A 20,572-nucleotide genomic window follows, 5' to 3' on the forward strand; every position below is an offset into this window, starting at 1 on the left:
AGAAAAACAAATAGTATTACAGATATAAAGATTTGTATTTGAGCAAAATTAACATTTACACTCAGAGTCTGAAAGTGTTGTTGTTTTTAATTGCTTTTTTCCAGAAAGGTAAATCCATTTTTGTGGCTTTCATAACAAATGCTATGAGTGCAAGCATGTTAAATTAGAAAAACACAAATAGCATTTTATTTAATTTAATTTTTAATTTTTTTTTTTAATTAAAAACATTTAATTTATGAAACATATATGTTTAAATTATCACAGTGCTATTTAAACTGAACCCCACTATAGTAGTGAATTAAGCTATTTTTCAGATTGTTGAATGTTTTAGAAAATGAATGTGGCCATATTTATTGGTTATCTCTGAAAACTAGTTTACTGTCCTGCCTGCATACAAAAATGTTATCCTGCTCTACCCAATTAAAACATGAGACATATTCCATATCATCTAGGGCTGAAACGATAATTAGCTTTCGCATCAAAGCCTCGTTTAATCTATACAACTATATACACCTCGCGAACACATTCACGCTGTGGCTAGGTGACGTGAAGAAGACGAGGGCTGCGTCCGAAATCCCATACATACATTCGAGGAAGTATACAGCAGGAAAAGCTCTTTCGGTACACAAGTGTGCTGTGTTTGCATACTCAAAAATGGCTGCCCAAGCAGTAGATCGCCTACTGTTTAGTGAGACAGCGTACTGTTCAGTATGCAATTTCGGACACAGCCGAGATTTGATGGCGTGGACTGCAAAATGGAGAACGAGAGAGAAAATAGCAAGGAATTGAAAACTCGATACAACATCCACACAATCAGAGCGTCTGTTTTCTGCAGTAGGAAGCATAGCATCAAAGCGCAGGGCAAGCATCAGTTCTGAGTATGTGGATATGCTGACTTATCTTTATTGCAACCACCACATGCCTTTTTGAAGACTTGGGCGCACACATGTACACGCACACAAACGCCTAATCTCCCTCATCTAGGAGATACAATCCTGACAGAACTTTTTTTAGCCTCCTACAAATGCCACAAAGCCTCCCAACAAAACATTAATAGTTTATGTTCTGCGTGAGCTGTAACTGAAACTTTTACTTCTGAAAGTTGAACAAATTGAAGGCAATGTTTGTGTTATCGTGTATTAATGTTTATGCCTTAGTTTTGGGTTGTCTGTATACATTTTTAAAGTAATTTGATTTATTTTTGATGTATTTGTTTTTGCATTTCAAAAATGTTCTCTTTAAACTGTCCTGTATGCAAGCAATAAAAATGTGCATTTTGTTTTAGAAGAGCTGTCTTATTTTATGTTATGTATTTATTTTTGCTCTTTATTAAAGCAAAAGTATTTCTTATCCGATTACTCGATTAATCGCTGGAATAATCAGTAGAATACTATAGCTGCAGCCCTAATGTCAACTGCAATCTAAATCAGTCGAACAGAAACCTGTTATGCTAACCCAAATTCCCAGCACTATTGGTCTGCCAGGCATATACACCGATTAGGCATAACATTATGACCACCTTCCTAATATTGTGTTGGTCCCCCTTGTGCTGCCAAAACAGCCCTGCAACTGTGATGCACTGTGTAGTCTGACACCTTTCTATCAGAACCAGCATTAACTTTTTCAGCAATTTAAGCTACAGTAGCTCGTCTGTTGGACCACATAGGCCAGCCTTCGCTCCCGACGTGCATCAGTGAGCCTTGACCGCCCATGACCCTGCCGGCGGTTTACCTCTGTTCCTTCCTTGGACCAATTTTGATAGATACTGACCACTGCAGACCGGGAACACCCCACAAGAGCTGCAGTTTTGGAGATGCTCTGACCCAGTCGTCTAGCCATCACAATTTGGCCCTTGTCAAACTCACTCAAATCCTTATGCTTGCCCATTTTTCCTGCTTCTAACACATTAAATTTGAGGATAAAATGTTCACTTGCTGCCTAATATCCCACCCACTAACAGGTGCCGTGATGAAGAGATAATCAGTGTTATTCACTTCACCTGTCAGTGTTCATAATGTTATGCCTGGTCAGTGTATACAGACATGACTGGCTATGTACAAGTTGGATATCTTAAACCCTGCAACGTATTGGCAACCTTTTTAGGGTATACCTGACTTGCACCCAGATGTTTGTACAAATTACCACACATGCAGACACAAATTAAGAAAAGCTAAACATTTTACAAACCCACAGCAAGATCAGTCCCAAGATGCACCAATTCATTTTACTGGCAAGAATTAAATCTTCTATAAAAATGTTCTATTTTAAACATTAAAGACAGACTGGTAGCCTGAACCATGAGTCAGCCCACCAGCAGCAGCACAGCATTAGAATAAACAACGTGCACCTACCTGCTTCACCGGGCATGGCGTTTACTCTTCCACATCCATATAAATGACATTTAACCATGTGTGAGAGGATGTGGTGTACCCTAAAGCTAAGTAAAAGCCAGTGAGGTGTAGCATGCAGTGGCTGTGTGGAAGTCAAGCAAAGTGAATGTTCAGTGATCTGCAGGGTCAGACTTACCTCAGCTGGACATCAGCACACGATTTAACATAGCAGTTCATCACACAGTGAGAAAAAACACCACTAAAATGTAGCAAAGCTTCGTGCAAATCATGTGCAACACAAAAAGAAAAAAGAAACCCAAATGTGGTGCTCTTACCTGTTCATCAGAGACGACAGCACACGAATCTACATTTGAATGCATTTCTAAATAACGTTTAATGAGGAAATAAACTGTAGAAATCTAATGTTTGGTGACCTACAAATAAGTCTGACATGTTACTGCTTTCTCTTTGAGGTTTTCCTTAGTACTGTGTGTATTTAGTGACCCAACACCCATGGACATGCAAGAATAGTGTAAAGAGGATATTAGGGGTAAAGAGCTTAGTTTAAAACAAATCTGAACTGGCCTATTTATAGTTGTTCTTTAAATTTACCTTGTATCATTTAAGTAATATTCATATTACATATTGATATTAATAAACTTCACCATAAATAATGCTTGTTTAGTCTGTATTAATTTATATTTTTTATACATTAATAATTAGAATTATCATATTTCTTAATTAGTTAGCAGGTATACATTATTATATAATAACCAGTTTATTTGGTGTGTATTAGACATGTTCTAATATTTAATATACCAACGAGTTTTAATCCCAAGCTAAGTAAATAACTACTTCACTTGTGCATTTAGCCATAAACATTTCCCAACATTACAGTACACACCTACCTTCCAGCCAACCAGGCATAATGTCAGGACATCACACAATATCTCAGTGCAACTTTCAATTCTTATAAATAAACATCCATAAAAAGCCACATGTAGGCTAATATAGACAAACAAGAGTCTGTAACACTGAATAATGAGATATATGGGGAAGAAAAGCATTATGTACCTTTACTTTTACCTAGGACATTGACATAATGGTTCCGTGAAGAGAAATTCCAGAGAGATGTGAGGGATACAAAGGAGAGGAAAGAGGCAACCGTAAGAGTCATGAACGATTTGGAAAAAGAAAATGAAAGGTTAATATTTAACCTAGCTCCATGCATCAAGGGTACAGGAGAAGACGCAGGCAAAGGGTGCAAACATGCTGAGATACGATGGGGCGAAAGATGGAGGGAAAGCATGAATATCGTAAAGAGAGCTAATGCTTTCCTATTCCGCATCTCAGGAATGCATGCTAGCACATTTACAAAGAACAAACAAACCCTTGAGAGACGTCCTTCAATCTCCGGCCCAACCACCGCGTTCAAAGCATTTTCTTTCTCTATATGAAAATGAGGTTGGCAAGCAACAATGGTACAGCAATCATTCGCAGATGACTGACACAGAAAAATAAACAGAAAGCAACAGCGTGATGGAGTGTAAAGCACTGAGAATAAAAGAAGAAGAAAAATAAATATATTACTAAATAAATGGAAAAAGACCAAACCATCCATTGACTCGGTGCCAAGCCGGAAAGAAAGCAGCCTCAGCAAATCCCTACCAGCATGATGGGATGTGAAAAGGACTCCGCACAGGAAGCAAGACATGGGGTACAGGGAGGATGGAACAGGGAGGAAATAATGGCAGCAAAAAGGGGTAATTAAAAGGAATAAAACCCATACCTTGGTCGCCCATCATCAGGTGCGCAAGACCTTAAAGGAAGACAAGAGCACAGTCAGCACAGAGAATGGGATCATGAGAAGGTTTCTATCACATCAACACACAGGCATCTTGTGAATCCAGGATGCCTGTGCTGGCAGGCCCAGGGTGAGTTACACTTTGAGAGGAAGAGAGAGTGGGAGGGAGGTGAGGAGAAGATTCTGGGTGTGGGTGAAAGCATTTCCTCAACCTGATGGTTGCAATGCTTTATCACACTAGGGACAAATCTATAAAGATAGTATAATTTAGCTGTTACAGATGTACCTTTTGTATATGATACCAGGTTTATTATACCTAGACAGCAAAGGATATAAACATCTAAAATACCTATAAAGTTGCAATATGACTCAAAGTGAATTGTAAATAAAATTGTAATAAAAAATAGACAAGAAAAATCTGCATCTAGGATAGACCTTATAACCCTTTAGTCATTTTTCCTTTTGTGAGTCGTGCTTTTTCCTACACACAAAGCTCCATACAAAAAAGGAAAAAAAAATACAATGGAAGTGGTATTTACCTGTCTAGACTCGGCAAATCTGAACCATCATCAGGGATATGAAACATGATTTGTCCTCAGTACTTACCCTCTGTCCTTGATGCAGACAATACAATTTTAGGAAAATGGATAGCATTGAGTTACCTTTAAATTTGGGTAAATATTTGATGGCATGCATTGAAAATGTGTATTAATGTAAATGCTTGCAAGAACGTCTTCCTTCCACGATTACAAAAGGACAGAGGCTAAACTCTGGGAATTCTGACCAACAACAAGCAATGGACTGAACAGTAATTAATGGATGGTCATGTTTATACCTTTACCTTTGTTGTACAGGTTCTACATAACCCCAGGTTCCATTTCCAGACACATTATGAATTCACTTACCGTCTTTGTGCAGCATATTGATGAAAATATACATTGGGATAACCTGGAAAAATGGTTTGATATGGAGACAGAGAGAAGTATGTGGCCAGGGGGCTTTTGGCAAGAGAACAAAAAGGCGTAGGTATACCTACCTCCAACGTAGACCTCTTCTGGAGAATCGGCTGAGGCGTGGAGAGAAAGAGGAAGACATTGATTAAGAGGCATGCAGACTAGAAGGTGGCCCAAGCTTGAGGACTACCGTGGCTACATGCGTCTTATCGTTTTGTGCAAATTCCTAAGCCAAAACAAATGCTGCCATAATGGCTGAAGAAAAAGAATGTCTTTTTTTAAAGATAACGACAGGCATTTTCTACAACCCAAAATCAGAAAAAGTTGGGAAGGCATGGAAAATGCAAATAATAAAAAAACACAGAGTTTCTTACATTTATTTTGACTTTTATTTGATTGCAGAAAGGATGAACCTGATATATTTCATGTTTTGTCTGCTCAGCTTCATTTCATTTATTAATAAACATCCATTCCTGCATTTCAGGCCTGCAACACATTCCAAAAAAAAGTTGGGATGGTAAAGCATTTACCATTTTGTAATGTTGCCATTCCTTTTCACCACACTTAAAAGACATTTAAGCACCAAGGATACCAAGTTATTTAGTGTTTCAGCTTTTATTTTGTCTCATTCCTCCTGCAAACACGTCTTAAGATGTGCAACAGTACGGGGTCATCATTGACACATTTTTCGTTTCAAAATTCTCCACACATTCTCTATTGGGGACAAGTCAGGACTGCAGGCAGGCCAGTCCAGTACCCATATCCTCGTCCTCCGCAGCCATGTCTTTGTAATGTGTGCAGCATGTGGTTTTGCATTGTCTTGTTGAAAAATGCATGGATGTCCCTGGAAAAGATGACATCTTGAAGGCAGCATATGTTGCTCTAAGATCTCAATGTACTTTTCTGCATTAATGCTGCCATCACAGAAGTGTAAATGACCTTTGCCAAGGGTACTGACACAGCCCCATACCATGACAGACCCTGGCTTCTGGACTTGTTGTTGATAACAGTCTGGATGATCCTTTTCGTCATTGGTCCAGAGCACAAAGCGTCCATTTTTTCCAAAAAAAGACCTCGAATGCTGATTCATCTGACCACAATACACGTTTCCACTGTGTGATGGTCCATCCTAGATTCCTCTAAGCCCAGAGAAGTCGACGCCACTTCTGGGCATGGTTAACATAAGGCTTCTTTTTTGCACAGTAAAGTTTTAAGTGGCATTTGTGCATGTAACTCTGTATTGTAGTGCTTGACAAAGATTTGCAAAAGTAATCCCAGTTATATCAGCTAATGTTGAGTGGCGGTTCTTGATGCAGTGCCGTCTGAAGAATCAAAGATCACGAGAGTTCAGTTCAAGCTTGCACCCTTGGTCTTTACGCACTGAAATTCCTCCCGGTTCCTTGAATGGTTTAATGATATTACGCACTGTAGAGGGAGAAATATGCAAACCCCCTTCCAATCTTTTTTTGAGGTACATTGTTTTTAAACATTTTAATCATTTTCTCATGCATTTGTTGACAAACTGGAGATCCTCTGATCATCTTTGCTCATCAAAGACTCAGATTTCCCTGGATGCTGCTTTTGTACCAAACCATGATTACAATCACCTGTTGACATCACCTGTTTGGAATCACATCATTATTTAGTTTTTTCACCTTATTACTAGCCCTAAATTTCCCTAAACTTTTTTTGGAATGTGTTGCAGGCCTGAAATGCAGGAATGGAGGTATATTAACAAATGAAATTAAGCTGAGCAGATAAAAAAATAAATATCTCAGGTTCAAACTGTCTGCAATGAAATAACAGTCAAAGTAAATGTAAGGAACACTGCATTTTTATTTTATTTGCATTTTCCATACTGTCCCAACTTTTTCTGATTTGGGGTTGTAGCTTTGTCCTTTTTTAGTGAAATGATGTTAACCATTCAACCAAGGACTTACTTAATTCCACTGCTTGCCAAAATTTAAAGGCATCAATTTATTATACTCAATTATATATAGTTTTTATTATTTGATGAGCATTTTGTACAGATTCATAACACCATGGCAAATCAATTGAGAGATTTTTAGTGAGCATGCACAAACATGCAGGCAGATAAATAACTGATAGTAAAAATGATGGTTATTTTTTATCATTTTAAAAAAGGATTGGATGGTATTAAATAGAAGATGGGTATATAGTTGTCTTTCAATAGTTACATAAATATAATTGTCATACTGTAGCTTTAAAGATAATGTATATAAGCAGCTTTTTAAAGTCTCTAGTGTGAATTGCACAAAAATACATGATATAAAAGAATAAAGAAGTCAGCCATGCATTTTAAAAATACAGCAGCATACACCTTGTTAAAAAAAACAAAGCGAGTGAGTTCAGTACTAATAAAATGTATTATGTATTTATTTTACCTATTTTATACTTTCTAAAGAGTACATTACCTCAAGAAATGAGAAATTCATGCTTTTTTTTAAACCCATACCAGACTCTCCGTGTGCCAGCTTGTTTCTGTGCAGCCCCCAAGATCAGAGTCCCAAAAATGACCTTGTCTATCTTATGAAGTTAAAGCATCCAGGCCTACCTCTGTTGATTTGCATCTCAAGGGGAACAATGACCCAAGACTTACCGACAGAGTCCGCTCCTCTCAGTCAAATACAAATTGCATGCACCACAACTGCCACTAGAACAAAAATGCTGATGAACGAATGAATAAATAACAAGAAAATGCCATAATGTTAAAAAAGAAAGAATAAAATACAAATAAACATCAAGCTATTAGTGATGTTAATGTGGGATGGCATACAATTTTGAAGAACTACTACCTACTGTGTCCTCTTGGTATATTTTAAAATAATGGCCATACCTTTGTACATCTTATTCTTTTGAATGCAACATGAATCTTTAGGATAAATTGTGCTTATTATTAAGTTATTAGCTGAATAACAACTAGAAACATCAACCAGCTGTTTCTAACAGTGCTGTGTTTGGGAAGACATACAGTATTGATTATGTTCACATCCTCTCTCCAGCCCCCACCACTATTATCTAAATGGAACCATTACCTCCCCCAATATGTGTATACAATGTATATTGCTAATCCTATTAAACTTGTGTGTGTACATGTGATAGACCTTCAGTTTTCTCTGAGCCCGTTTGGCAACAGTACTGTTGTATTTACACTGGCTTGACGGGCATATCAGGATGATGTAGCCTCTACAGTCTGCAGACGGGCAGGCTTTCATCAAAGTGACAGCTTGTTCTGAGTGCTGTCTATGCACAGTTCGGTGATTTTCACCGAACACACACACACTGAGGCTCGGGCTTGGCCAGGCATGGCCCAAACACGTATGAGATGCATGCTGTCACACGGTCCAATGTAAATATGACTGGAACTGCAGTGGCTTGTTTATATGAGTGTTTTATTTAGTAAGGGTATTGCCCTTAAACGTACACAGGCATATTGTAAGTAAACTTCCAAAGGTAAAATAATTAAAATAAAAAGAAATGTTAATGTAATTAGATATTAAAATGTTTCATTTGCTCAGTGCATTTACACTGATTATGTATAACACTATGACCACCTTCCTAATATTGTGATGGTCCCCCTTTTGCTGCCAAAACAGCCCTGACCCATCGAGATATAGACCCCTGAAGATTTGCTGTGGTATCTGGCACTAAGATGTTAGCAGCAGATCCTTCAACTCCTGTAAGTTGTGAGATGGGGCCTCCATGGATTGGACTTGTTTGTCCAGCACATCCCACAGATGTTCGATTGGATTGAGATCTGGGGAATTTGGAGGCCAAGTCAACACCTCAAACTCATTGTTGTGCTCCTCAAACCATTCCTGAACTATTTGCTTTGTGGCAGGCAGCATTATCCTGCTGAAAGGGTCTGCGGCTATGCAGGAACATCTGCAACAAAGTGCGATGGACTGTGTATTCTGACACCTTTCTATCAGAACCAGCATTAACTTCTTCAGCAATTTAAGCTAGAGCAGCTCGTCTGTTGGACACGGGCCAGCCTTCGCTCCCCACATGCATCAATGAGCCTTGGCCGCCCATGACCCTGTCGCCAGTTTACCACTGTTCCTTCCTTGGACCACTTTTAATAGATACTGACCACTACAGACCGGGAACACCCAACAAGAGCTGTAGTTTTGAAGATGCTCTGACCCAGTCGTCTAGCCATCACAATTTGGCCCTTGTCAAACTCACTCAAATCCTTACGCTTGCCCATTTTTTCTGCTTCTAACACACCAACTTTGAGGATAAAATGTTCACTTGCTGCCTAATATATCCCACCTACTAACAGGTGCCGTGATGAAGAGTGTTACTCACTTTACCTGTCAGTGGTCATAACGTTATACCTGGTCACTGTATATACTGTGTACAATGTATGTAAATACTGAATGCAGAACATTTGCGATTATTAAATTCTTAAATATCTGCAAATATATTTATGTCTGCCAATCATTTTACTTCTAAAACAAAGATATAAAGCCTGATTTTTGGTATAAAATTCGAATGAAACATTTTGTATTAAATCCACTGAGGAATGGACAGATAAAAGAGCATTCTGCTATTGACAATGGGTATAATGATGGTTCACTGCTAAATCGGTTGAGTCATAACCGTCATTGTGAGTGAAGTAGTGCAACGTGCAGTGTGTCATTCAAAATCTGTTGTCATAGTGGCATTTTCCATACTAATTCTTGAATAGACGAAATGTTATTTTTCTACCTTTAAATGAGTCACATAATGTTTCTTCTACAACCAGGTTTAGTCACTGTTAATGACTTGTCACTTTTACTTTAGTATAAATCAACTAACTTACTAATTACTAACTTCAACCAAATGAATTATGCGTCCATAACAAACAGGATCACACAGCCCGACAAAGGATGCTAAATGTGAGACAATCATTATGCATGGAACATCATATAATTAACATAATCAATAGAATTTTATTAGCAAACTAATTAAATGTCAGACATTAGACAATATAAATGCCACCCTTTAAAGCTTAGAACACCCTGCTATACAGGAATTAATTATATTTTAGAGTGTAATTACATAGATAATTACAGCGTCAGTTTGTTTTATCTACATAATGCCCAAGTTATACAAACTTTTAATAAGCTACACCTTCCATAGAGATAAACTTTGTGGCTTTACATTTATTGACTGTTGCTCTGTCACTGCTTTTTCCCACATTTATCATTCATAAAGTAGTTCCATTGGACCCCCTTTGACCAGATGTTATTCGGGTGGTGGACCATTGGTGGACCATCTCCAGTAATGCAATGACTCTAATGTGGCAATGTGTTGTACTTGTCTAAATGTGATAGGTGCAGCAGTGTTGTTGGGATTTTTCAACACCTCAGTGTCAGTGCTGGGAGGAGAATAGTTCTCCAAGCTAAAAAGTCCTGTGATCGGGAAGTGTCCACTTAGAAAAGACTAGGGGAACACACAATGGTTAATGAAAAAAACATGTACACAAGTTAAACTGTATTTAAAAATCCCAACAACACTGCTGCAACTGACACCAGAACACACAATACCAAATCATAATTAGTGTCAGTGCTAAGAATGGTCCACCACCCACACATCATCTGGTCAAGGGGCAGGGTCCTATGGGGGTCTCTTGATCAATAAATGGAGAACAAAGGGTGAGAAGGTCAGAAATGCACTACAGTCAGAAATGGAATACCTACAAAGTTCACCTGTATAGTAGGTGTAGCTTTTAAAATAATCAATGAATGAACTTCCAGATAGGTGTACCTAAGTTTTCTAACCTAAGGTGTTTATACACAACCTACACTTCCTTAGAAATGCTAAAATGTAGAAGAATATGATTTATTTTAGACCGACATATTGGTCTGAGAGGTTTAAAAGTCACAACAAGGAATTAATACAGGCTGCACTAAAGAGCTCTGGTGTGTAAGTACACACCTAATCTTATGTGTAAAAGTTGTCAGTCAAATTGTTTTATTTAGTATATTATGATTTAAACTTCCTCATAAAGAATACTATTAAATAATTATATTATTTACACATACAAACCCCATTTCCAGAAAAATTTGGACATTCAATAAAATGCAATAAAAAAAGAATTTGTGATTTGTTAATTTTCTTGATTTTTTATTTAACTGACAAAAGTAGAAAGAAAAACTAATCAGCTTCATTGTTTGTAAATATAAACACATTTAAAATTTGCTGCCTGCAACACGCTCCAAAAAAGATGCAGTGCTTTAAAAACATTCTACAATAAGCAGGTGAATTGGTAACAGGTGAGTAAATCATGACTGGGTATAAAGGGAGGATCCACCAAAGGTTCAGTCTGTACAAGCAATGATGGGTCGGGGATCAACTCTGTGTTCCAAACGTCATGAGAGAATTGTCAATCAGTTAAAAAAAAAACATTTCTCAATGCAAGATTGCAAATAATTTAGGTCTTTCACCAGCTACAGTACATAATATTGTAAAAAGACTCAGGAAATCAGGAGAAATCTCACTCTTTGTAGGGCAAGAACAGAAAGCACTACTGAATGTGCGTGACTTTTGAGCCATCAGATGACACTGCATGAGAAATGCTACTGTGATAAATATAGCCACATGGGCTCGGGAGTATTTCAACTGTTGTCACTTAAAACAGTATGCTGCTGCATCAAGAAATGCAAACTGACACTGTATAACACAAAAAGAAAGCTAGACATCAATTTTATGCATGAACACCACATAGTTCTCTGAGTGAGAACTCATCCTAAATTTATATATTTATTTATTAGGATTATAATGTCATGTTTTACACACTTTGGTTACATTCATGACAGAAACAGTATTTACTCCTAACACAAAATTCACCAGTTCACAACGTGTGTCGGACACAGTCATGGACAATTTTGTATCTCCAGTTCACCTTACTTGCATGTCTTTGGACTGTGGAAGAAAACCAGAGCTCCCGGAGGAGACCCAGACACAGGGAGAACATGCAAACTCCACACAAAAAGGACCCAGGCCATCCCACCTGGGAATCGAACCCAGGGCCTCCTTGCTGTGAGGCAACAGTGCTACCCACTGAGCCACCATGCCACCCAATACAGATTCAAGATAGTTAACAAATCACAGATTCTTCTATTTACTGCATTTTACCTAATGTGCCAACTTTTCTGGAAATGGGGTTTGTAATGCAATAGTACCTAATTTGTTTGGTCATTAGTTTATTTTCATTCTTTTTACCATTTTTTTTTGTGGCAGTAAATATATGCACCTCTGCTGTTGTGTGTGGAGTAGCACAACTTGGAGTGTAAAATTAAAAATGACATAATAATGCCATTGTAAAGCCACTCAGTCCACATAGTATGATATAACGTAAAAATGACACCTTATAACAACGTCTGAAAAGGTTACAATAAATTGACATCATGCCACTTTAGTATAAATATGCTAAACCAAATTATTTAATTCCTGAGGAAAGATGTGAATGACAGTCAAGATACAAAACAAATGAGATCATTAACAAAGCTCAGTGGTGAAAACCAAAATGCCTTTAAAGACAAAAAGCTTTAAAAGTCATCAGTCAGCCAGATATTTTTACATCTAAACTTTTCACACAAACAATTTAAATGCAGTGGCATATCACTTGCAAATTCATAATAGCTGAAAAAAAATCTGTGCTGTCATTAGTGAAACAGCTTAATAAGGGGTATGACATTTACATTTATGGCAATTAGCAGATGCTTTTATTCAAAGCGACCGACAACTGTGACCATATGCAATCCAAGCAATTGAGAGTTAAAGGCCACGGTCAAGTGCCAACAGTGGCAACCTGGTTAATGTAGGGCTTGAAGCAGTAACCTTCCAATTACTAGACCAGTACCTTAACTGCTGAGCTACCACTGCCTATTAACATTTACCGCATTTAGCAGAGGCTTTTATTCAAAGCGACTTACAATGGTGACCAATTAAGCAAGCAATTAAGAGCCCTGCTCAGTGCTGGGGCTTGAAACAATGACCTCACAATCAATAGTCCAGTACCTTACCCGCTGAGCTACCACTGCCTTCTGACATTTGAAAGCTGCCAGCTTAGTGGCACCCACCAGTCCAAACAAGTATATAAGTTTCCACCTGGCAAAACCCCTCTTAACAAAAATGCAATGCAAAAATTGTTTAAATCTTTAAACCTAGATTTAAAATTCACTCCACTTTAACATCAACATCACTTAGCTAGAAAGAACTCGTCTTGTTTAAAATGATTTAGACCATTCAGCAATTCAGTAGAGGTGTGCTGCAGTTTTTAAAGACAAGTCCAAAGACATGCAGATAGGCCAACTGGACCTCCTAAAAATTACCCTTAATGTGACTGTTCGGGGTGTTTCCTGCCTTTCGCCCAATTAATCAGACCCAACTCAACCCTGACAAGGATTAGGTGGTGGGAAAATAGATAATGAATGAATAAATGTAAAAAAGGGCTCAAAAGTGAAAACAATATGAATGGCAAAACATATTTGTTGAAGTTGACAGGCAGCAAATTAGTATATCTATACCACTAAAATAATCACCTATACCTGTTTTCCATATAATTTAATGTATACAACCCCTAAAAGCAGAATATTTAACTGTATTGTTGTATAAAGCATTATTGTTGTATTGTTGTATTAGCACGTTTTTCTATTCCGACCTAGTTGCTATTTTGTTGAAGTGAACAGGTAGAAATGCCTTTGTGGGTAAAGTGACACCACCTGGGGTGTGACATTCAAATATCTCTGTAAAGAGCTATTTAAATTTTGGGAATAGTGGAAGTTAATATAATTAGGCTACTTTACTTAATTACTAAACAAATATAGACTCAATCTGATTTGGTTCATAACAATTAGCAACAAATCATTTGTAACTCCAATACTCATTGCTTAGAAAACTAAATGCTGTAAGCAAAACTAAATTAAATGCCAGACACACTAAATGTACTGCAATACAGATGAAAAATATAAATTTAACTATTTAAATTCTGTTCTAGTGATCAAACATAAGAGAACAACCACAGCATTGTAAAATACATACAGCATGTGTGTTTTGCCAGCTGGCTTGCTATTTCTTGTTACGCCAAATCTAGAAGTAAAACTTAATCTTTACTAATTACTGACCAAACAACTGGAATATGTTCTGTTTTTAAATGAGTAACATGTTCGATATAACTTCTAGATAATAAATTCAAGATTTTATGCAGTATTCATAAATACTACACATTTTCCCAGGTAAGAGACATGCACCCTGGCCTTTCTCATAATGTAAGAGTGATTGATTAGACCAGACCACCTTCTTTCATTGCTCCATGGTCCAGTTCTGATGCTTACATCCCACATCCTTTTTAAAAGTGCTTTTACCAGTAGACAGGAATCAACATGGGCACTCAGACTGGTCTGTGACTAGGCTGCATGCTGTGACGCTTGTCTTCTGACATCTTTCTATCATGGTCTGCATTAAATTCTAATAGCAATCCATGCCACAGTAGTTCTTTTGTGGGATCAGATGAGACTGGGATCGGAGCTAGCCTTTCATCCCCACGCACAGTGAACCACGATCCTCTCACCAGTTCACTGGCTTTACCTTCTTTGACCACTTTTAATAGGCACTAACCACTGCCCTGCAATACCTCACAAGACCTGACGTTTTAAACATCCAGTCTCTGATCCAGTCATCTATCCATTACAATTTACATTTACATTTTCAGCATTTAGCAGACGCTTTTATCCAAAGTGACTTACAGTTGTGACAGTATACAGTCTAAGCAATTGAGGGTTAAGAACCTTGCTCAAGGGCCCAACAGTGGCAACCTGGCAATGGTGGGGCTTGAACTGGCAACCTTCTGATTACTGGTCCAGTACCTGAACCACTAGACCGCTAGGCCAAAATGGTCTGTGACTAGGCTGCATGCTGTGACACTCGTCTTGACATATTTCTATCATGGTCTGCATTAAATTCTATCAGCAATTCGTGCAACTTTAATTCTTTTGTTGGATTGGACAAGACAAGCTAGCCTTCACCAGTTCACTGGCTTTGACCACTTTTAATAGGCACTAACCACTGCCCAGCAATACTTCACCTGACTAGACCTGACGTTTTAAACACCCAGTCTCTGATCCAGTCATCTAACTATCACAATTTGGCCCTTATTTAAGTTGTTCAGGGGCTTTTAATTTTTAACAATCGTACTACGAATACAAAAATATATAATGTCTAATGGCATGGCATAGTAGTATTAGACATTTTTACCCTATGTAATCCAACATCAGTATCCCTGACATCAAGCTGTATACCATGTGTCCTAATTCTAATTCTCCTTCAATGAAAGATTAGAAGGCTTAGTATCATTTAAAGCTCCATTCAGATAAGCTAACAGAGAAAATCCCTATCTGTAGTAGTTGGATTCAGCTTTAAATGCTAGGAAAGAAGGTTATGTTTTGTTGTTTAACCTTCAGTTTATTGCATGCAGCCATGTCAAGATTAGGAATTACAAATAGATCAGTACATATCAGTACATTCCATTATGTCTATCTAGTTCAGTTTTTCTATTTAGTTTCTGTGGCTGAATCCCAGCTGTGGTCCTATTAAGTACATAATGTGCTACATATGCAGCAAAACTAATATAGTACCCTACGAGTAGAGCATACATGGTTAAAAGGAAGCCATTTAATACTATATTTGAGTGTAAATATGTAAAAAGTGACGAATGTGTGTAAATATGTAATTTATTGTGCCTTTGTTATGCATTTATAAATATATTTATAAATGTATTTTTACATTTGTATTATTTATTTACATCCCCACTAATTGTTTGAAGTTTGTGTAGCTGTCCCTGTGTGCTTAGCCTTAGAAAATATGACTAAAATAAGGTTAAGGTTTACTAGGGCCACAATACTTGGGCCTGTTTAGCTATTTAAATAACTGCATCTACATCTTGAAATAATGTGTTAATATTCTTGATAAAACTCATTAAACTTTGCTAATGGCAAAAGTTTAACCTTATGCATTCAGGCTCCAGACAGATATATTATATGTTTCTTAATTTAAGCTCATATCTTGCCCCAAAATAACTTAGAACTACAGTCTATAAGGTCTTAACAGTAATAAATAATTAAATAAATAAATAAATACATTTAAATTCAGCAGATAAAGGCTGAATTATCAAACCACCTGCCTGCACAAACAAACCCTGCTAACTGCTTCACTATTGACCCAAACGCTCCATGAATACCAATGACCACTGCTTTTTCAAACAGCCTTCTTCAACACACACAAACACACACTTTACACATCATACACTCATTGCAGTAAAGTACTGGTGAGCAGCTGCTGAGTCCAAACTAATCTTTATGTTGCTTACATTTAACAAAGTGAGCATTAATGCTAGTCTGTAATAAATACCCTAATAAACCCCACGATCACAGCCTTGCCCGTAGCACAAAAAATATCTAATTACATGTATTACTGTTATTGTCTGCAGTGCAGTCAGCCTCTCCCACTGAGTGCCCAACACCTGCCTCGATAAAGAATGTCATTACCACAACTGCCTGTCGAGAGAGTGACGGAGCATTTGTGCACATTAAACACATTAAATCCACACAATGCACCTTTCCTAAATAAAATGCACAAAAAACAGAGGATTCTGACAGATATCTTTGCCTATGAGGTCTGTAGCATTCATTGTGCTCTGGGAAGTATGGCTACAAAGACTTTCTGTCTCAACACATTAAGAATTAATGAGCGAAACAGGCCAAAATTAGGCTAAGAGGAGTTAAAAGACATGAAGATGTCTATATGAATGCTTTACGCAAGCATCTGAGTGGCACAAAGCATTAAGTTTTAATGCTCTGCCACCCTCTTTACTGCCATAAAGTGCATGATAACAATGATGCAACAATATAGTGAAGGTTCAGGCTGACCGTATCTCAAATTTGATGAAAGGGAAGGCATACCCCTGTGTGATTCTATTATTACAGCTCTTCGGCATCCTTCAACCCAATCTTTCTATTCGTAATGAGGTATGACAATAATATTATGAGAGCACTGGGTGTGCCATTAACTAAACCATTTGCATTTCAATTGAAGGCTTTAAAACAAAGTCTAATGAAAAATAAAATCTCTTAAATGAAATCTACTCGCAGCATTAATGGTGATGTGCTAAACCAAGTAAATACTATTATCACTATCATAACTCATAGTATCTACTATTACTATATAGTAAATACTAGGGCTGGCTCGATACCACTTTTTTAAGCCCGATACTGATACTGCAAATTGAGTATATGCTGATACCAATACGATACCGTCATTTCTCCTCTCAAACAACTAAGCAGTAATAATACATGTTTCAATGCACCATGGTTAAACTAGCTATCTAAATAACAATGCTCAGACTGTGAAACACATATTATAAAGGAATAAATACAGAACCTACAACATCACTATAACTGCTGTTTTTATTTTAACTTTTACACACAGAACATTTAGCAGCATTTTTGGTTTCACTTCTGTTTGAGCTGTTGTTTACGTGACACATCTCGCTTTTACGGCGTGTAGTTCAAAGTGTGTACAATTGTAAGATGTGGATGTCAATCAAACGCGATGGACCAATTAGAATTGACGCAGAGTTGAGATTTTCCGTTAAACAGTGTAGTTTGTTTTATTTCATAACACTAATGGATTATTCATTGAGGATGTGAGAGATCTCCAAGCCAGGACAAGACAAGGTTTTCTTTATCTCAGGTGAGTGATTTATCATTTATAAAGCAATTTTTATTGTGTTTAAACAGTGTATTTAGATGTGGCAGTAGTAGATGATTTTTTTAAATGCTAAAAGTTTAGTTAGATCAGTGTGTTTTAATTTCTGAATAGCTGTTGCGGATGAGTTGTAGATCAGTGGCACGTGTTAATGATGTCATCAAGATGCACCTTGTTACGGCAGTTGCCAAGTGAGCTGGCAATAAACGGCACTCTGTTGGAACGTATCTTCCTGTGTTATTTGCTTTACACACAAACAATGACCTTTAAATTAAGTGTTATTTACATTAAGCAACAGTATCGGATCGGATTACACTTTCCAGTGATTTGGGCCAATATCGGACCAATACCGATACATACCGAGTATCAGATCGGTGCCAGCCCTAGCAAATACTATGTAGATATTACTGTATACACTAATATCAGTATTTTAATTTATTGTAACTTAATATAAATATTTGAAAAATAATTTATTAAAATTAATCCAATGTAATTTTTAAATGCATTGATACAGTTTTGTTTTAATTTAAATATTTCGACTTAAAAACACTTTGGGCTAAATTTATAAAGATGATGGGACTGGAATGCAATGTGCATTTTTACATCACCACAGTCTATAGACTAAAGAAGCAAAATGTCCAGTTTTTAATTATGTTTCTGTCTGCATTATCAAAGACCTAGTCCAAGTCAAGTCAAATTTATTTGTATAGGGCTTTTTACAATGGACATTGTCTCAAAGCAACTTTCCAGGACCAACTGACCAAAAACCACTGTTAAGCAAGACAAGGGCGACAGTGGAAGGGAAAAGCTCTCTTAAAATTACAGGAAGAAACCTTGAAAGAAACCAGACAATTAAGCTTCTCTTTTCTCTGTTACGTCTGTAAGTTTTGGGATGGTCAGGGTTCAGGGTTCCACAAGTTCCACGAAAAGAGGCTCAAGATGCACAATTGTTCAAGATGTTTTTTTTATTTTAAATAGCTTCCTATTACTGCATATTTTCTCATAAATTAAAAAAATCTATGAAATGAGTAACAAATGAGTTCACAAATGACAGGCATTTTTAGCAACATGGCTTTGGGAGACAGAGAAAATATACATAACCAGCCACCGCTGGAAGTGTGGCTTTGTATTTTGTAAGATTTACTAATATCTTTATTGATTTTCATTATAATTATAATAATAATTATTATTATTATTAGTACTACTACTACCTTTTTGTGTTATTTTCCCTTAATCTGTTACAAAGGAGAGATGGGCAATTTGCCTTGTCACATATACAAATTTGTATACAAATTTAATCTTGAAGCTTAAAATAGACACATAAAAGTTTGAGACTTTCTGAATAAGCATTTATAAAATGACAGTTGTTTTTCCCGGCTCATTACAAAGCAATTAGCATTTTTGTTATTAGCCCTGACCTCATTTGACAAAAACACAACAAAATTAGATACTGAGGGAGCCCACAATGTCTTTCTAAAACTGTATTTTGTGTCATAACCTCCACACTTTGTTGTACTACCTATCCACAATGAAATGTCTCTATGTTACTTGTGCTGTGACGCCACACATCCCACAAAGTGTGTGCCTCGATACGTAATCTCTGACGCACCCAATTTCAGCCGAACAGATCAATGACTAAAGCACACACCACCTTCACCACACAAATTCCAGTACCCTAAGAGCATAAAAGCTCAAAACTGTTTAAAGCAATGCAAATGGTACTGTCTGCTAGAGATACCGTCTGAATTCTACATTAGGCTAAAACTTCCTAACTGGAAACACAGTTTCCTTGGCAACAAGGCAATCCTGAGGCATAACCACGACAGAAACCATCAACATTGGGTCAAGATCACCTTACACAATGGAATAAAAACAGGAAATTCAGAAAAAAAGTGAAAGCTGACACCAAAGAGGTTTAGTATCTGCACAGCCAACCAGAACCATACAGAGATACAGGAAAATGATTTATGCCTGACTGATGGGTATGATGGATTCTTTCTTTATCACAAGAGCATTTCCAATGTCCATCTTTATCCAAGAGATTGTTGGCACAGAAAAATAATAAAAGCAAAACCAGTTTGAGATATGAAACAGGTTACTAATTATTCAGTTTGATAATTCATGCCATACAGACTCCTAAAATGGACTGGTCATTAAAATGTTCTGTCAGCAATGTATTATATTGAAGATATGTTAGTAAAAAATCCTAAAATAATGATTTTTATGGCAAGCTATTATGACCAAGAACAAATGCATATGCTTAGGGTTTTTTCACTGACTTTTGAAAGAGGGTTTATTATCAGGATGGCATGACAAATGGCAGGAGCTTCAGTCATGTACTGTGCCTAACTAGCTAGTGTTTTATGGTATGTGTGTGCAAATACCAAGAGAAAAGTACATGCCTGAATGCCTGATTTCTGCAGTAAGGGTTTTTTTTGGGTCAGGTTGTCCTCACCTCAAATCAGTAAGGGTATTTGAACACCATATTATCTGACCATCTATACTGATGGGAGTGGTCTGTTCCAGGGTTTGAGAAGCTGCTAAATTACAAGTTTCAGTTTCCTTTACCAGATCTTTACCAATCTGAAGACCAATTTGAAGATTTTGGACCAGTGTTAGACAACCCACATCATCAAAATAATGAACAAGAATAGTGTTTTATACCTCAAGTAGAGTTTCTGATGTTTATGAAATGTATGCCACTGCACTTT

The 20,572-nt window shown here is 37.1% G+C and overlaps 1 protein-coding gene across 6 annotated transcripts in view; it reads right to left on the minus strand.

The window, feature by feature from the left end:
* Positions 1-20,572, minus strand: part of nrxn1a (neurexin 1a) — a 267,067-nt gene that overhangs the window by 245,452 nt on the left and 1,043 nt on the right. For 4 of the 6 annotated variants that reach the window (XM_063002921.1, XM_063002920.1, XM_063002919.1 and 1 more), the window contains exons 2-3: positions 5,171-5,200; positions 4,120-4,149 (exon numbers count right to left, since the gene is read on the minus strand). In XM_063002921.1, the coding sequence (XP_062858991.1) occupies positions 4,120-4,149; positions 5,171-5,200 (60 nt within the window). The remainder of the gene's footprint in view (positions 1-4,119; positions 4,150-5,170; positions 5,201-20,572) is intronic. The other 2 variants (XM_063002922.1, XM_063002923.1) reach the window with 2 other exon arrangements.

This window comes from Trichomycterus rosablanca, chromosome 10 (genome assembly GCF_030014385.1).
Source record: "Trichomycterus rosablanca isolate fTriRos1 chromosome 10, fTriRos1.hap1, whole genome shotgun sequence".
Taxonomy (NCBI): Eukaryota; Metazoa; Chordata; class Actinopteri; order Siluriformes; family Trichomycteridae; genus Trichomycterus; species Trichomycterus rosablanca.